Genomic DNA, 16239 nt, shown 5'->3' with positions numbered 1-16239 from the left:
AAACTGTTATAAAATATTATAGTGCATTCCTTGACATATAGCAGGAGATCAATGTATATTTGAAATTGAGTTAAGAAAACAACAAAATTAGTTACTTGTTGTAAAAAAATTGGATGGTTAAGGTGCTGAATTTGATGTTGTTAAAGCCCAAGCGATAGATTCAGATGAAATCCCTATTCTTTGTCACTTTAAATCGGATTATGAAGATTGAAAAGACTATTCTACCTAGAACAGGTAAAAGAGATAAGATAATGGAAGTCACTACTCTTAATGCTTCCAACACTATATCAGCCCTTTCAGATTCCTCTAGAGGTAGAGGTAGAGGCCAAGGTAGAGAGGGTCCGGGCAGAGGTAGAGGAAATGGTGATGGTAAGTAAAAAAGAAAGTGTGTTTATTGTGGAATAAATAATCATTATTCTGACAGATGTTGGGTTAAGTTTAGGAAGCCTGCATGAATTAATTCTACAACTTTTGATAGTGGAAGTGGGAGGTTAGATCTTTCTATGTCGGTTACACCGTGTGCTCTAGATGAGATGTAGCAATTTATACAACAACAACAACAAATTGCTTAATGCATGGCCCAAGTCTCCGTTGCTTTGACCTCAGTATTTGTACCTCATGCTTCTATTCCAGTTCCTAGTTCTACTGGTGTTGACTCAAGTATGACAGCTTATTATGTTCATTCGTCACTATCCTGGGTTCTCGACTCAGGAACCTCTAGACACATGTCAAATAAGTTGTTATTGTTTTCAATTTAAAAGAGTCTTTATGTGTCAAACATGTTAATCTTGCAGATGGATCTACCTCTCATGTTCAAGGAGTAGGTAATGTTACTCCTGCTTCTTTTTGTCTCCACAGTCAGTGTTTTTTGTTCCTAAGTATCTTCTAAATTTGTTGTCGGTTAGTTAGCTAGTCAAGTCAATGAGTTCTTCCCTCACATTTTATTCTACTCATTGTGTTTTTCAGGATCTCGCGACGAGGAAGACGATTGGTTCTGGACATTAAAAACGTTTTTTTATATGGTGATCTAGAAGAAGAGGTATATATGAAGCAACCTCCAAGGTATGTTGATCAAGGGGAGACACATAAAGTATACAAACTTAAAAATGCGATTTATGGGCTGAAGTAGAGTCTACGTGCTTGGTTTGAAAAAATCAGCCAGGTTGTGGTATCTATGGGTTCTCGAGGAGTCATTCTGAAGAAGAGGTCATCTGGAATTGTGGTGTTTTTGGTTTATGTAGATATTTGGGAGTGATATTTTTGGTATAGAGGATACCAAGTCTCATTTGTCTTCACATTTTCAAACTAAAGACTTGGGACTGTTGAAATACTTTTATGGGCATTGAAGTGGCAAAAAGTAAATAAGACATTGTGATGACACAACATAAATATGTCACAAATATGCTTCAAGAGCATGGTTTGTTGGGAGCCAAGCCAACTGATACCCCAATGGAAGTGGGACATGATCTCCACGATGAGAAGAGTGACAAATTAAATGACAAAACACAATATCGAAGGTTGGTGGGAAAGTTAATTTATGCAACAATTAAGTGTAGTTAGCCAATTTATAGAACGTTTTCGGAAGTACACTAAGAAGTTTGCACAAAGAATTTTGAGGTATTTGAATGGAGCACCAGGAAAATGTATTTACTTTAGACCTAACAATCATATGAAGATAAAAGTTTTATTTGATGCAAATTATGAAGGGTCCAAACTGGATAGAAAATCAACCTTTGGATATTGTGTCTTCATAAGAGGAAATTTGGTTTGTTAGCAAAGTAAAAAACAGAATGTCGTAGCTTGATTTAGTGTAAAAGCTAAATACAACTTGATGACTCACACATTTCGCGAGTTTATGTGGGTTAGGTTAGTTTCACGAGAGTTGGGTTTCAACTAGGATAAACCAATGATCATGTTTTGTGATAGTCAGGTTGTGGTATTTATTGAAAGTAACCTAGTTTTCCATGAGTGGAACTAACATATAGAAATGAATTGTCCCTTTTCGAAATGAGGTGATGAAAAAGGAGGTAGTGACTCTATTTGTTCGGTTTGGAGAACAGTTGGGAAATGTCTTCATCAAGGCCCTTGGCAAGCAAGAATTTATATCTCATTTTGCAACAAGTTCGGACTCCTGGATATATCTTCTTCTCCTTTCTCACTTTTTCTCTCAAGTTTTTTCTTCTTCCTTTACCCAAATCTGGGTTTTTACACTCCAATTTCATTTTCTTCACCAACAACTTCTATGCCACCATGATAACCTTTAAATATAGAAGAGACTGTTATGTAATTCTCACTGTTATTATCCAAATTGGCCACCAAACTGATAGGATGCCCGGTTTTATCTACAAAAATATTACCATTTAACAAACTTTTTTCAAGTCTCTTACTTTGAGCAGAAAGGCAGTTGGACATTTTTGAGAGTCTCTCTGTTTCACCTTAAAACCTCTGTTTACTCAAATGTTTTTTTCTTAATTCCTAACTTGCATGTTTTTTGTTGCCTTTGTAAGCACTAAAATTTATAGCTTTTTACGTATTAGTTCTATTTTGAAGCAAAGAGACTGTGTTGAACTATTTTTCTTTATAATTCGTGTTGCTCGTTCTCTGTCAAAGCGAGTGGTACTTTGCACAATGGTGTTTGAGAGTTTTTTTTTTCCTGCTTCACCATGCTTTCATACTAGACTATGTTTTGTTTAAATTACTTTTTGGAGCTGTTTATTGTTGTTTACCACCTCTTGTTTATGTTTGCTGTTTGTTTGTTGTTGTCTACAATTCGCTCCCACCTTATTTACAGTGAGAGATCTCCCATCGAATGGAGAGGAGTCCATTGAAGGCCCCCCATCTCTTCCCTGTTTCCCTACACAACACTACTCTGGGTGGGGAAGACGAGCCAAGGTGCCTTTCGTCTATTGTAGTCTATTCTTTAAGCTTTTGCGTTTGTTTATTTCTTATTACGTTATTCTGTTGTTTCCATGTTCTTTCTTCTCTTATTTTGTTTTGTTTTTTCTATTTTTTTCATGCTCTATTCCCCGTCTCTCTGATATCAGATATCAGAGTGCTGCAGGTGCTTCAATTCAGTCGCCTTCTTTCCCTTGCGATTTTTTATCCTTTTCATACGAGTAAACAATTATTTATTAGCACAGATATGGGAGCAAGGTGTAACTGCAGGCTGAATTATTTCCTAATTTTCGAGGGTGCTTCCCAGTAAAAAATAAAAATAAACCCCAATCAAATTAAAAGTGGAAGAGTCCCTCCCATGCCTAAGCGCAGGCTCTATAACAGTAACTACCGAACTGGTGTCTTCTTCTATAATTCCGCAGCCACCACAAAAATGAAAGAAATCTCTGCTCCATGCAGTTCTGACCACTGGCTTCATCTTATCACGTTTGTCCGTTCTTCTACCACTCCCTACCCATTTACTTCATCTCCAGCCACGATTTTATGCTTACAGGAACCACCATAGAAATAAAAAATATCATCCGATAGTTACAGATGGAGGGGAGCTTATATAAAGCTTCGAGCTTCGTCCATTTGTTACAGTTGCAACCATGGCTTCTCATGCAGCTCTTGTTTCCTCGAGGGTTCCCTCCAACACTCGCATCCCTTCGAGGAGCACCAACCCACATGCCACTCTATGTTTCTCTAAGGTTTCACTCTCTGTCTTTGCTACTCTCTCTTGTTGGATGTCTAGTGTTGAAACTTTTGAGCCGTGTTATGTCGTCGGACTAAGAACATGGATCGCGCATTAGTTGTTTGAGGAAAGTTTTCAGAGTTATGAAGGTGAAGATAAATTGTACTGTGAGGTGTTAATTGAGATTGTTGACAAGTGCTTGTGCGTTACTCTTTGATGGCAGAGAGTGGAAATGGTCGATTTCTCTGGTCTGCGATCGAGCAAGTGTGTGACTTATTCCAGGAATGCCAGGGAAGCATCTTTCTTCGACGTGGTGGCTGCGCAACTCACTCCTAAGGCAAGCTACTTGAAGCTTTTTTGAATATTCAGAATGAAAAGTATGGATGGGAATCAAATTATACATAATTTGTTTCACTTCTAGAATGAAAGCTGTATTAGTTTGTTTATTTTGTTGTTTTCTACGGTAAGATATCTCTTAGCAATTTCAAGTTCATGAACCATAGACATGGTTTTATATTACTCTACTTGGTAAGCACAATTTAATAAATTCTTTCTTACTACATATCAAGTATTACTTGTAATCTTCTACCAGGCATTCACTTAAAACCAAACCTCTTGTTCCTCATAATCCAGTACATCAAATATTCATTTGCTTAAGCACTGTCTAATTTCATTCTATTCAATTCTTCCTGTTCCATGATTTTGTTTCATAATCTTGCTTCAGACTGTAGCATCTACACCCATAAAAGGAGAGACTGTGGCCAAGTTGAAGGTGGCAATTAACGGGTTTGGTCGCATTGGTCGGAACTTCCTTCGCTGCTGGCATGGCCGAAAGGATTCCCCACTTGAGGTGGTTGTTGTGAATGACAGTGGTGGCGTGAAGAATGTAAGGGCAGCTCTACACATTTAGGATTCAGTTATTTGAAAGCCTTGGAGCCAACTTTGTGTAGCTAGCAGTGGAAGCTGTTTGACAATGTCAATTTCCATGGCAGGCATCTCACCTTCTGAAGTACGACTCTATGCTGGGAACATTTAAAGCTGATGTGAAGATCGTTAACAATGAGACAATCAGTGTAGATGGAAAGCTCATCAAGGTTGTCGCAAACCGTGATCCTCTCAAACTACCATGGAAAGAACTTGGCATTGACATTGTCATCGAGGTACAAGTTTGCTGCTCATTGTACAAGTCAAATTAGTTTCGAACTTAGATCGACATGAGGAAAAGTTCTAATGCCTGTTCCCTCTCTGTAATAAATTCAAATTCACCCTTAAATCCATAGCTTCATTAATTGAGTTAGACCTGGATTACATGTAAAATACAAGACATCATGTTTATCAACTTAGATGTCTTCCATTAGAAATTATCTCAACAGGGAAATAACATATACAATTGACATTTGAAAACCAACGGTCCTATTCTATCAACTTTGTAAATGATAAAAGTTTGATACTTTCAGGGAACTGGAGTATTTGTTGATGGACCTGGTGCTGGAAAGCACATTCAAGCTGGTGCCGAGAAGGTTATCATCACAGCGCCAGCAAAGGGTGCTGACATTCCCACTTACGTTGTGGGAGTGAATGAAGGAGACTACTACCATGAGGTGTCAAATATAGTAAGGTGGGACCTTCAAAATCTATTTCTTTCAATACTGTTTACTAATACTCTTATGGTCTTCCCTTCTGTATTTACAAGTGAAATTTGTGACACAGTAATGCTTCATGCACAACAAACTGTCTAGCACCTTTTGTGAAGGTCATGGATGAAGCGTTTGGTATGCATCAATCAAGATTTCACAACTATTCCACTTGAGCTCTATCTTCCCTGTGTAAACCATTCAGGAATATAGAATTATGGAAAACCCATTGTAACTTGTCCTTGTACTTGCAGGCATTGTTAAGGGAACCATGACCACTACTCACTCTTACACTGGAGATCAGGTATTCAGTTACTAAAATTAGTTCAGTGTCAGAAATTGTTTTTTGCTTAATGAGACGATGTGGGTCGTATGCCCAACCCTTACTCTGATTCCCATGTTGAATATGTTTTTATAACTTTTGGAATCCTTCCATTCCATTTGTAATGCACAGAATTCTAATTATAGCTTACGTTCCTGTTTTTTGTATCTTTCCTATTTATCATTATAGAGACTCTTGGATGCTTCACACCGTGACTTGAGGCGAGCAAGGGCTGCAGCACTGAACATTGTCCCAACTAGCACTGGAGCAGCTAAGGCAGTATCTTTAGTACTGCCCCAGCTGAAGGGAAAACTAAATGGAATTGCTCTTCGAGTTCCTACACCGAATGTCTCTGTGGTGGATCTTGTTGTAAATGTGGAGAAGAAGGGACTCACTGCCGAAGATGTTAATGCAGCTTTCAGAAAGGCAGCTGAGGGCCCTCTGAAGGGTATTCTCGCTGTTTGTGACATACCCCTTGTGTCCGTTGACTTCCGATGCAGCGATGTGTCCTCAACCATTGATTCATCTCTCACCCTGGTCATGGGTGATGACATGGTCAAGGTTGTTGCTTGGTACGACAATGAATGGGGTTACAGGTAAGATTACCTAACTTTTTCTGCCTATCGTCATAATTTAATCAAGAGACGAGTGTCCTTCAGCCTTATTTTACCAGCAATCTCAATGAAGTTTACCATTTTTTCTTGCAGCCAACGGGTTGTTGATCTTGCACACCTAGTTGCTAGCAAGTGGCCTGGTATGCCTGTTCAAGGCAGTGGTGACCCCTTGGAAGACTTCTGCAAGACCAACCCAGAGACAGAGGAATGCAAAATTTATGAAGCTTAATTCTTTACTTTTCTCAAATTTTTGACTTTCTGATTTGCAACTACATGTCATCTTCATGGTTTCTCACAAGTTCATGCAGTACCAATAAAATAATGTGGGATTTGAGAAGTGTACCATAACCTCTGGGTTGCATTTACACCAGCAGCTTTTGCTCTTCTTCCACTATATGATCGATCCTGTTTTATGCTTCTTTTATCCTTGATGAAGAGCTTGAAATGGCAATTGAAAGCCTTGATCTTCAATACATTCCTGCCTGTAATCCTTTGTATTATAAAACCATTATATACTTGCCTTCACCCATTGCTGTATTTGCTTATCAAACTCAGTAGTGTAATTCAATGCAGTGGAGCATATTCGCTTATTCTCATAAACCTGAATTATACTGGAGCTTGTATCATGATGTGACAGAATGGCTTCTTCTCCTAGGCCAAATTTGTAAGTTAATTTGGGGTGTTCTTCATCATCAAGCTTAGAGGCCACCGAAAACCCGATTTGATCGAATCGCAGAGACTAATCCTATTTCTGAGATGCGCCAATATTTTGTTTTGATAAATCTCAATCCTGTGATGGATTTCAATTTTCATAAGCCAAACATGAGCATAGAGCTGTTGCAAAAAGCAAAATATTTCCCCATTGGTGTACCTGGATTTTGATTCTGGATAGGACAAAATAGATAAGACGGGGGCGTTGCGAGAATCGAACTCGCGACCTCTCGCACCCAAAGCGAGAATCATACCACTAGACCAAACGCCCTGGAATGAATTTTCACTCTATGAGTTTAAAAACCTGCAGAGCCTGATCATCCCTCGTGATTCGCTGACGTCGGATGTACTTTGTCGGATGACAATGTCAAAGTCATGCATTCGGCGCCCCTACAATTCAAAAAGCAAAATGGCAAATCGTAATTTACTCAATAATTAAGGCATTTATATAACTAAGCTTCTACTTCTGTTCGTCTCCACCATCGTGTCTTCATCCTACAGCTTCTTCTCTCTCGACGAGAAATCACAATGCTGCCTCTGTCAGCAATTCTCCTCGCCATTCCGGTACTCCTACTCGCCGCCAGCTATGCCTCTGCCGTGGGTATAAACTACGGCACCCTGGGAGACAACCTCCCGCCGCCGAAGAAAGTGGCGCAGATGCTGCAGTCGACGCTCATCGACAAGGTGAAGATCTACGACACCGACCCGGAAATCCTCGACGCCTTCGCCAACACCGGCATCGACCTCGTCGTTGCCGTCGAGAACGAGAAGGTCGCCAACCTCAGCCTCAACGTCGACGCCGCCGACCGCTGGCTAACCTCCCGGCTCTCCCCCTTCCTCCCCGCGACCTCTATCGTCGCCGTTGCCGTCGGGAACGAGTTTCTGACCAACCCTGACAGCGTAACTTCCTCCAACGACGCTTCCTTTCTCGTTCCCGCTATGCGAAACCTCCACCAAGCGCTTGTAGCGCGGGGTCTCGACAGAAAGATCAAGGTCTCCACACCGCATAGTATGGGTGTTCTAGCATCTTCTTTCCCGCCATCCTCCTCCACCTTTCTCGACGGGCTCCGCCCTGTTATGGAGGCGCTCGTCGAGTTCCTGGCCGAGACTGGCGCCCCCTTCATGATAAACGCGTACCCTTACTTCGCCTACCGCGACAACCCCTCGAAGATCGATCTGGAGTACGCGCTTCTGGGGAACGGCACCGGCGTCCACGACCCAAAAGGGTACGTCTACACCAACATGCTCGATGCCCAGATCGACGCTGTCCGCTCGGCCATCAAGTCTCTCGGCGCCGGCAACCGGACGGTGGGCATCAGTGTCTCGGAGTCCGGCTGGCCGTCCAGCGGCAACGTTGCCGCTACACCGGAGAACGCAAAGACGTACAACTCGCGGTTGATCTCCCGCGGCGACGCGCACGTGGGCACCCCAATGGCCGCCGGCGAGAAGGTCGATGTCTTCGTCTTCTCCCTCTTCAACGAGAACCGGAAGGAAGGGGAGGCTAGTGAGAGAAGCTTCGGGCTGTTCAACGCCGATGGGACGAAGGCGTACGAGCTGGACCTGAGCTGCAGCTTCTGCAGCCAGGAGAAGCTGAGCTTCGGGCAGAAGCCGGCTGGTGGGGCCAGAGGGCCATCAGTGTGGTGCGTGGCGAAGCCCCACGCGGATGAGAGGATCCTACAGGCTGTGTTGGATTTCTGCTGTGGGCCCGGTGGTGTCGATTGCGGGGAGCTGAGGGAGAAAGGGGCTTGCTATGAGCCGGATCAGCTGAACGCTCACGCTTCGTACGCCATGAATGCTTATTATCAGATGCATGGGAGGAACTACTGGAACTGCGACTTCAAGGGGATCGGACTCGTCACTTTCAGTGATCCGAGTAAGTTCAGATTCTTTCTGTGTTTTCCTGCAAAATTGAAGCAGTATCGGGTTTGCCCCCCCCCCCCCCCCCCCCCCCCCCCCTCTCTCTCTCTCTAATATACTCTGTGATTGATCTTCCTTTTTATGCATTTTCGTTTTCGTTCTGATTTTCTCTGCAACAAAGTAGTGAAGATCTCTTTTTATTTTTGGACTCTCGGTGCTATCTTCTTTTATTCGTTTTCATCATTTTTACTGATCGATCTTCCTCAACTTGATCCACTTTATTTTCTCGTTCTGGATTCTCCGCAAATCAGTACCAGAGCAGTCTTTCCCTCTTAAGTCTAAACGACTCTCTGTGATCATCCTTGTTATTCGTTTCATTTTCTTTCTGGGATTCTCTGCAGCTAAGTAGTGAAGAACTCTTTTTTTTTTTTTTTTTTGTATTCTCCGTGATCTTCTTTTCTCCACCTCTGCAACAAAGTAGCGAAGTTTCTTTCTTTCTTCCTTCCTCTGCAACAGTAAAGAAGCAGTTTTTGTCTTTTTTCCCCTAGTCTACTGTACTCTGGCATGTTCCATTTTAGTCATCTTCGTCATATTTTATGCCTGGGTTTCTCTGTAGTACCGTACAAAAGTATCCGAGAGCAGTTTCTTTTCGCCTTCTTTTCTACGATCCCACTGATCTTCCTTTTATTGGTATTTCTTTCTGGGTTTTTCTGGAACAGAAGAATTTGTTTCTCTGACCAACTCTCTGTAATCTTCTTTCTTATCAGGTTACGGGGGTTGCCGCTATCCACAACAGTAGTTTACAGAATCGTAATTATTTTACTTCGGGGGTTCTGATCCCAGAGCTGTTTTTCTTAGTAAAAGTGAAGACGAATTTGAAAAATGGAGATCATTTCTGCTCAATCAAATCGAGTATGTTTCGGCCAGTTTGTCAAAAACAAAAAAAAAGCATTAGAAAGGGGAACAGCTTTTTGTCGGAAGAAGAGAAAGATCATTCCAACATTTTGTTACGGTTTCAGTCCCTTCATCACCGGCTTTGTCTGCGGAAAGTTTTCTTTTCTGCGTGCGTTTACATTTCTTGCAGGGGAGAAGATAGGGGATTTCTTCCTATTTATGCCTTTTACTTGTCGCCATTAGAGCATAAAGAGCACCACAAATCATTAACAAAAATATTCATGGAAGCTGCCTTTTATTCTCATTTATTCCATTATAAACTAAATATTTTTAATTTTATTTATATGTTGATATGTTTCATGGCATAACTCACTAGCTTAGAAATTTTTTTTTTTTAAGAATGCCCTCACCTATTTTTTTATTTAATAATAAGGATATAAAAGTAATTTGCTTGCCTAGCAAGTAAATCAACTTTTCTTACCTTTTCGGGGATATACTAGAAAGATATTTTTAGTAGAAATATGTTTTTAGGGACTACTAGTGCCTTAGGTTTCTTAGAAACACTTTTATTAGTTAAAATTTTTTATCGAAAAAATCATATAATTTTTCATGTAAGATTTTTCAGCCAAGAAGGGTTGAAAAACAATATGAATTTTTTATAATACTTTTAACAAAAGGTAATTTTCTTGGTAATTTTGTATTTTAGTTAAAATTCATCAGATAAGTTAGGTAATGTATGAGATTGATTATTAATTTTTTTTTATTTCCCTGAAAAAAGGCACTAACACGTCCATTTAATTTTTCTTGAAAAATTTCTAAAATTTTCCATGTAATTTCACAGCAAGGTACTAATAGGATTTCATCTGAATGTTTCTTGGCAATATGTATCATCGAAAAAATTATTTCTAACTTTTCATTGGATATAAATTTCTGACCAGGGGCACTAACGAGGCCTAAATATTATTATTTTTCTATTCCAAATCCATGAAGAGAAATGTCATACTATCAAGTGGGTTCCCTGTTGAAAACTCACCCTATTAGGAGAAATCACAAACTAGTTCTTACCTCAAATGGGTCAGGTTGGGATAGGTTCCCCATTGAACCTGCCACATTACCATCCCTACTCTCAAGTTTCTTAGATCTAAGAGTGTCTCTATTGATATTCCAATATGCATGATATGAACAGCACCAATCATTATTCTTTCCTTTCTCCTTTTCTTTTTCTTGTCTTTCTCGATTGAATTTCTAGGGTGAAGCATACTTTTGTCCCCCCTAAATTTACAGTGTATCTTTCATAATTCAACTTCAATGGACCCACCTTGACTTGTATCTGCTACAATACAAAAATAATGGAATTTGCATCAAATTGGACTTTCAGATAGTTTGAAACAATTGCTCAAAAAATGAGTCAGAAGAACATTCTACATGAGTTACAATTATCAGTGTTAACTTCCCATAAGTCACTAGTTCTACTATTGCCAAACACTCAGTCTTCAAGTAAAAGAGGAAGAGAGAACATGCCTTTGAGCAGCATAATTGAATGGACTCCACCTCTCTCCTGTGTAGTTTGGTGTTTTGAAGTGAAATATGTTGCTGGATATAATAATCGAAATCTGGTTGAATGCTATCATCTCATTCCTTTGTTCAAGCGTAGCGAATCAAATAGATAAGCCCCCACCTGCCACCGAAGCGCAAAGGTTTGGATGTCTGAGCGGTTCAAAGAGTCGGTCTCCTTCTGAACTGCAAGAATCTTTCTTACAAGTGGTCTCTATTGAGTTTCTTTCCACTCATCTAGTTCTGGATCTGAACAAATCTATTTTCTGCACACCAAGATAAATACAAGCACAGAATGACAAAGAAAGTAGTTCCCTCCTCTTTGACATTTTGTGAACTACAATTTTGTATCATATATGTTTCCAACAGAGGCAACAGCAGCTCTTTTGCCTTTGTAAGGAATTACTCAGCTTATATATACTTGCAAGGATAAAAATGAAAAGAAATAAAAATTAAAGAATATGTGAGATAAGCTTGCTAATTTCCCAAGTTGAATGAGTTAGTGGCATTGTTATTTGAGTTGTCCTTTTGCCCTCTTTTGGATCTAAGCGCTGATGCATCTTCTTTCTCATCCAATGTGTTCAAGAAATTTCTAAGGCATACAAACCGTGAACTACCATTGCCAGGGGAAACTGCTTCTTGTAGGCGATTCTGATAAAAGTGGCATAGCATCATCGCAAAGTATATCAAGAGTGCAAGAAAGCATGCAGTCCCAGATATTAAAAATAGTCCCCAAAAACTTTTGAAATGGAGCTGATCTGAATCAATCTCTGTATTCTGCAAACTACAAGCGTTGGCTCTCAGCCACTTGTCATGGATCCTCTGGAGATCACCATTCTCTGAAAGCTGGAGAATGGCAGTTGATAAATCAACAGCCAACGGAGAATCCCGTGGAAATGCCTGAGAAGGATGTAAGTAACCACTGCAGTTAGCTTATATGTTTTGCAAAAACTGAAGCAAATATCAGTTGTGTAGATGTATCTATTTGAATGAAAAACTTTTCTATAAACTGTTGGGCAGAAACAAGTCATAGGCCAGCTTGGGACAATTAAGTTTCTCCCTTGTTGAACACACCCAAGCATGTGAAGAGTCCCTTAAGCCTTGTCTACAAGTTTTCCACATTAAGCATCAAAGCACAATAATAAGACTATAAAAAGAAGTGATATGAAATACTTACAAATCCCCAACCACTCTTGGTGAACTCCTGGCCCACAATCGTGAATTTGCACTGCTTAGAAAGAAAAAGTTGTATATATGAAAGCTCATCTACTACTGCCGCAACACCCCCATTTCCAGGTCCACGCAACAGTGCATCAGCATAAGCTTCTGGGGAACCAAGGGCGACAAGTCTTGACCTTGGAATGCCAATCTCCTCAGCTAGATAATTTTCAGCAAAGGAGCCGACTTGAAATCCAATGAGATCTTCACTTGTTTTCAAACTGTCGATTCCTTTGACAGATGAAGAGAGTTGTTGCACAGTAAGGATTGAGGTCAGACTTGCAGTGTAGCTTGATTGAATTATTAAAACCACAAAAAGCCAAATGATAAGCACCAAACGACCAAGAGTGCTCACAGTGTTCTCTCCTGCAAATACACAGAGCAATGAAATAAAGAAATGGAGGAGGGAGGGAGAGATTACTGGCTTTATGAACTTAGATGCCATGATTGGCTATCAACAAGGAACACTGCTCTAACTGTCAATACTTGATTAGCCAGGAATTCGATACTACTATAAATCCAAAGAGACATTTTCAATAAGAATAGTCGGCCTCAGGTCCAATGAATGATATAAAAACCTCAACTGTAGATCCAATCAATCCTATTTCACATGTATGAATAGAATAAATAAGCTGCTGGTGTACTTACTGTGGGCGAAAAAAGCAGTTGAGAAGCTAAACCTGTAACGTGAGAAACAAAAGATTAGTACATGGAAATTCTTCCAATGTCAATAGTAAATTAATAAGCAGAATATACCATAAAAAGAAAAATTTTGAACAGAAAAGAGGATGGCCCATTGAAAAAAGCATAACTTAGGTTCTCTTTAATGGTTGCCTAGCAAAATCTTTCTGTCAAATACACTGTATCTGCATTTTTAAAACTTGTTTTCACATCACAAGAAGCACCACTTTGTGACAGAAACATAAACCTCCTGCATGCTTATACTTTAGATGAGAGCATTAAGCTGGGGCTTCGATATACCGTACAATTTTTTTTTGACAGCCAACCCTTTAAGCAGTAGAAAACATCCATATATAAAATTAACATGGAATTCCTATAAATGCTTACCACAGAATAGTGATAAATTGTTTTTGAGGTGGTCCACGGAACTCATCATTAATCCTATGCTCCAGAATCCATATAACTACTCCTATCACAAGGAAGAACACCGCTGTGACACACCACATCTCTACAGTAAATGGCCGCAGGAAAGCCCACTCATTTGAGTTCATCTTCTTGATAGGAGCAACAATAACAAGACCAGATTCAATAAATGGCTGTGTGAAGTCCACTATCTTTGTTCTGTTTGTGACAATGGCTATGTCACCTACAACCCCATCAAATACCTAGAAAGAGAAAAAGAGACAACTTCATCTATTCTAATTCAAAAAAAAAGTCTCTTGATAATAAACAAAATAAATTTGTTACAGTAAACAAAAGTAAGAACCAAGGTGAAAATAAAATAAGACAGATGCTCACATCTGATGCCACCATAGCTGTTAGCTCTGAATAGCTCGGATTGTGTTTTCCATTACCAAAAGGCACAAATTTATATGTAACGGCATAAGGTAACAAGCTTACTGCAGCAGTAAAGACATCTATGCAGAAGCCCTTCACCATGTCAGTGCCTCTTACTTGTGACACAAATTCCTTAAAGCTGACTCTCTTGGGAATTCCAATTCTCAACTGTTTACCGTTGTTAGGGAACACCCATCCACGAGGAACTGCAGTAGAACCCCCCGGCCAAATAACACTCAAAAGATTTTGGGTTGGATTGGAATGATTTGGTAGCTTCAAGTAAAGTGTTTCAGGAGGTACAACTGATAATCCTGAATAATTAGACCAGTAGCCAATTTGTCGATATCCAGTCCCTACAACATTAATAATATCATAAGCAGGGTTAATAAGATCACCATCTTTGTCAAACTGAACAAGACCAGTTAGACCAACAAAATTGGTTTCCAAGATCTTCTTCCTTAAGAGTTCACCTCCATCAAAGATGCTCATAGCTTCAAGATGCAAGTTTTCACCTTCAGCTTCCTTCAACCTTGAATCATTAGAAAATCTTATGGTTCCACCCTCATTAAAGAACTTGTTAAGTGCTTGAGCAATTGCCCACACAGTGTCATAAGCATATAAGCCATAACTGTTCAGCCCAAAAGAGGCAGCCCCTTGTTTCCCGGCCAATTTACTCCACCTAGAAACAAAAGCCCCCTTTTCTTTTGAATCAGCTGTGTGTTGACGCAAAGTGAGAACTCCTTGCATAGAATCCATTGTCGGTGGCCGCAGAGGACCTGAAGTATCTAAAACTGCAGAGAGCCAATCTGTAGCTATCCACACGTAGCCATTATCCATCATGTCAAGATTTCGTGCCACAGATAAAACTCGAAGGCCTAAATCAGAAAATGTGTGTAATACAAAAACCCGGGCCTCCATTTGTGCCACTTTTACCAGCAAATCTGCTATGTCACTCTTACTAGGGTTTTCGGGGATTCCAGCTTTAGAAGAGATTTTACATCTTCTCTCAGCAAGTTTATCACCTAAAGCTGATATCCCATTTCTCCCATAATCATTATCTAAAAAGACAGCGATCACTTGTTTCCAATGGTAAAATTCCACCAGCTCAGCAATTGCAGCCATCTGAAAGAGGTCACTCTGTGTAGTTCTAAGAAAATATGGGTACTGAAGAGAACTCAAGGTAGGGTCAGTAGAAGCAAATGATACCAGAGGGACATGCAGTTCATTTGCAACATGAGAGATCACATGAGCAATTACAGATGACTGTGGACCCACTATTGCAACAATATCATCTTCCATGAATCGCAGAGCTGCCATTACGGAATTCGAAACACAACAATTAGATCCAGTATTTGATTTAAAAAAGTTCGTGAAGCCAACATAAATTAGAACTGAAACAAAATGGCAGTGGAATGACTGAAAAGAAATGACGCTTGCAGTTTAACCTTCAACTATGCCAAGAAATCCACTGCAATTTGAATCCTGTGTAGAGAGAGAAAGCTTAGTTCCACCAAGAACGCTTTGATCAGAGTTAATATCTTCGATGGCTGCATCAATAGCGACCTTTGCAACTTTCCCAATGGTGGAATTGAGAGTGAAAATGGCTCCAATATGCACAACAGGCGGTGTCCGAGGAACACTGGTAGCTCCATTTGAAAATACTCCATAAGAAACCAACAACCCAAGAAACCAAACAAGCTTCATGCCAGCAAATACAGAAACAGACAAATTTTACATCACAAAACTTCAGAATTCAGAAAGACCCAGGACCAGATATAAGCGTCCCATCACAGTTGCATGTCGGAACTGGGATTGTCTCTGAAAAAACATGCTCAGAACTCGTTACATAAACCGAAAATGGCAAAACCAAAGGGAAGGAGCACATGAAGCTACAACAACCAAAAATAATCATCACTAACAATAAATTTTTGAAAGGACCACAAAAAGAAATTACGATGTAGAGAGGCCTCGCAAATTCGGCAGGAAAAAAATAGACAAGAAAGAGCTTCCAGGACTTGACACCCAAAATTAGATTTCTGTCGACGGCTTAAAAGCGAAAACGGAAAACCTAGAGATAACCGACGTTAAAATACCCAAACAGAGCAGCAAGACATACCTATGGGAGCTTGCAGCACCAGAAGCAGAAAAAAGAAAGAGCTTTGGGACAGAGCACCCTCTGAAAGTGGTGTAAAGCTAACAAAAACAATGCATATGCCAGATATACAAAAGAAAGACGATAGACGGAAAAAAAGGCGGTTCAATACACAGGGTAGTTGGAATAGAAGCAAG

At 40.1% G+C, this 16239-nt stretch overlaps 3 protein-coding genes and 1 non-coding gene across 4 annotated transcripts; 2 read left to right on the top strand and 2 right to left on the bottom strand.

Annotated features, from left to right (window-relative positions):
• The first annotated feature begins 3545 nt into the window (after nucleotides 1–3545).
• LOC137944259 (glyceraldehyde-3-phosphate dehydrogenase B, chloroplastic-like) lies at nucleotides 3546–6594 on the top strand. The gene is made up of 9 exons (XM_068789887.1): nucleotides 3546–3644; nucleotides 3852–3965; nucleotides 4350–4514; nucleotides 4621–4788; nucleotides 5086–5246; nucleotides 5339–5400; nucleotides 5517–5566; nucleotides 5774–6180; nucleotides 6292–6594. Exons 1-9 carry the CDS (start codon nucleotides 3546–3548, stop codon nucleotides 6425–6427), a joined length of 1362 nt encoding a protein of 453 aa, XP_068645988.1. The 3' UTR covers nucleotides 6428–6594.
• A 514-nt stretch (nucleotides 6595–7108) lies between these two features.
• TRNAP-UGG (transfer RNA proline (anticodon UGG)) lies at nucleotides 7109–7180 on the bottom strand. Its single transcript has one exon. It is a non-coding gene; the product is annotated as a tRNA-Pro (tRNA).
• Nucleotides 7181–7416: 236 nt separating this feature from the next.
• LOC137944941 (glucan endo-1,3-beta-glucosidase 12-like) lies at nucleotides 7417–9925 on the top strand. Its single transcript, XM_068790757.1, has 2 exons — nucleotides 7417–8782; nucleotides 9534–9925. Exons 1-2 carry the CDS (start codon nucleotides 7438–7440, stop codon nucleotides 9563–9565), a joined length of 1377 nt encoding a protein of 458 aa, XP_068646858.1. The 5' UTR covers nucleotides 7417–7437; the 3' UTR covers nucleotides 9566–9925.
• A 1112-nt stretch (nucleotides 9926–11037) lies between these two features.
• LOC137944940 (glutamate receptor 3.3-like) lies at nucleotides 11038–16158 on the bottom strand. The gene is made up of 7 exons (XM_068790756.1): nucleotides 16067–16158; nucleotides 15396–15768; nucleotides 13912–15260; nucleotides 13501–13778; nucleotides 13081–13112; nucleotides 12392–12798; nucleotides 11038–12114 (listed from the first exon to the last, which is right to left on the bottom strand). The coding sequence occupies exons 2-7, from the start codon at nucleotides 15652–15654 to the stop codon at nucleotides 11692–11694; spliced, it is 2748 nt and encodes a 915-aa protein (XP_068646857.1). The 5' UTR covers nucleotides 15655–15768; nucleotides 16067–16158; the 3' UTR covers nucleotides 11038–11691.
• Between the last annotated feature and the right edge of the window lie 81 nt (nucleotides 16159–16239).

Source organism: Aristolochia californica, unplaced genomic scaffold, assembly GCF_029961685.1.
Source record: "Aristolochia californica isolate CCGP_79_NKW_82.1479 unplaced genomic scaffold, dmAriCali1.0.hap1 SCAF_11, whole genome shotgun sequence".
NCBI lineage: Eukaryota > Viridiplantae > Streptophyta > Magnoliopsida > Piperales > Aristolochiaceae > Aristolochia > Aristolochia californica.
The sequence above is the reverse complement of the archived record's forward strand: the minus strand, read 5'-3'. Positions and strand labels throughout refer to the sequence as shown.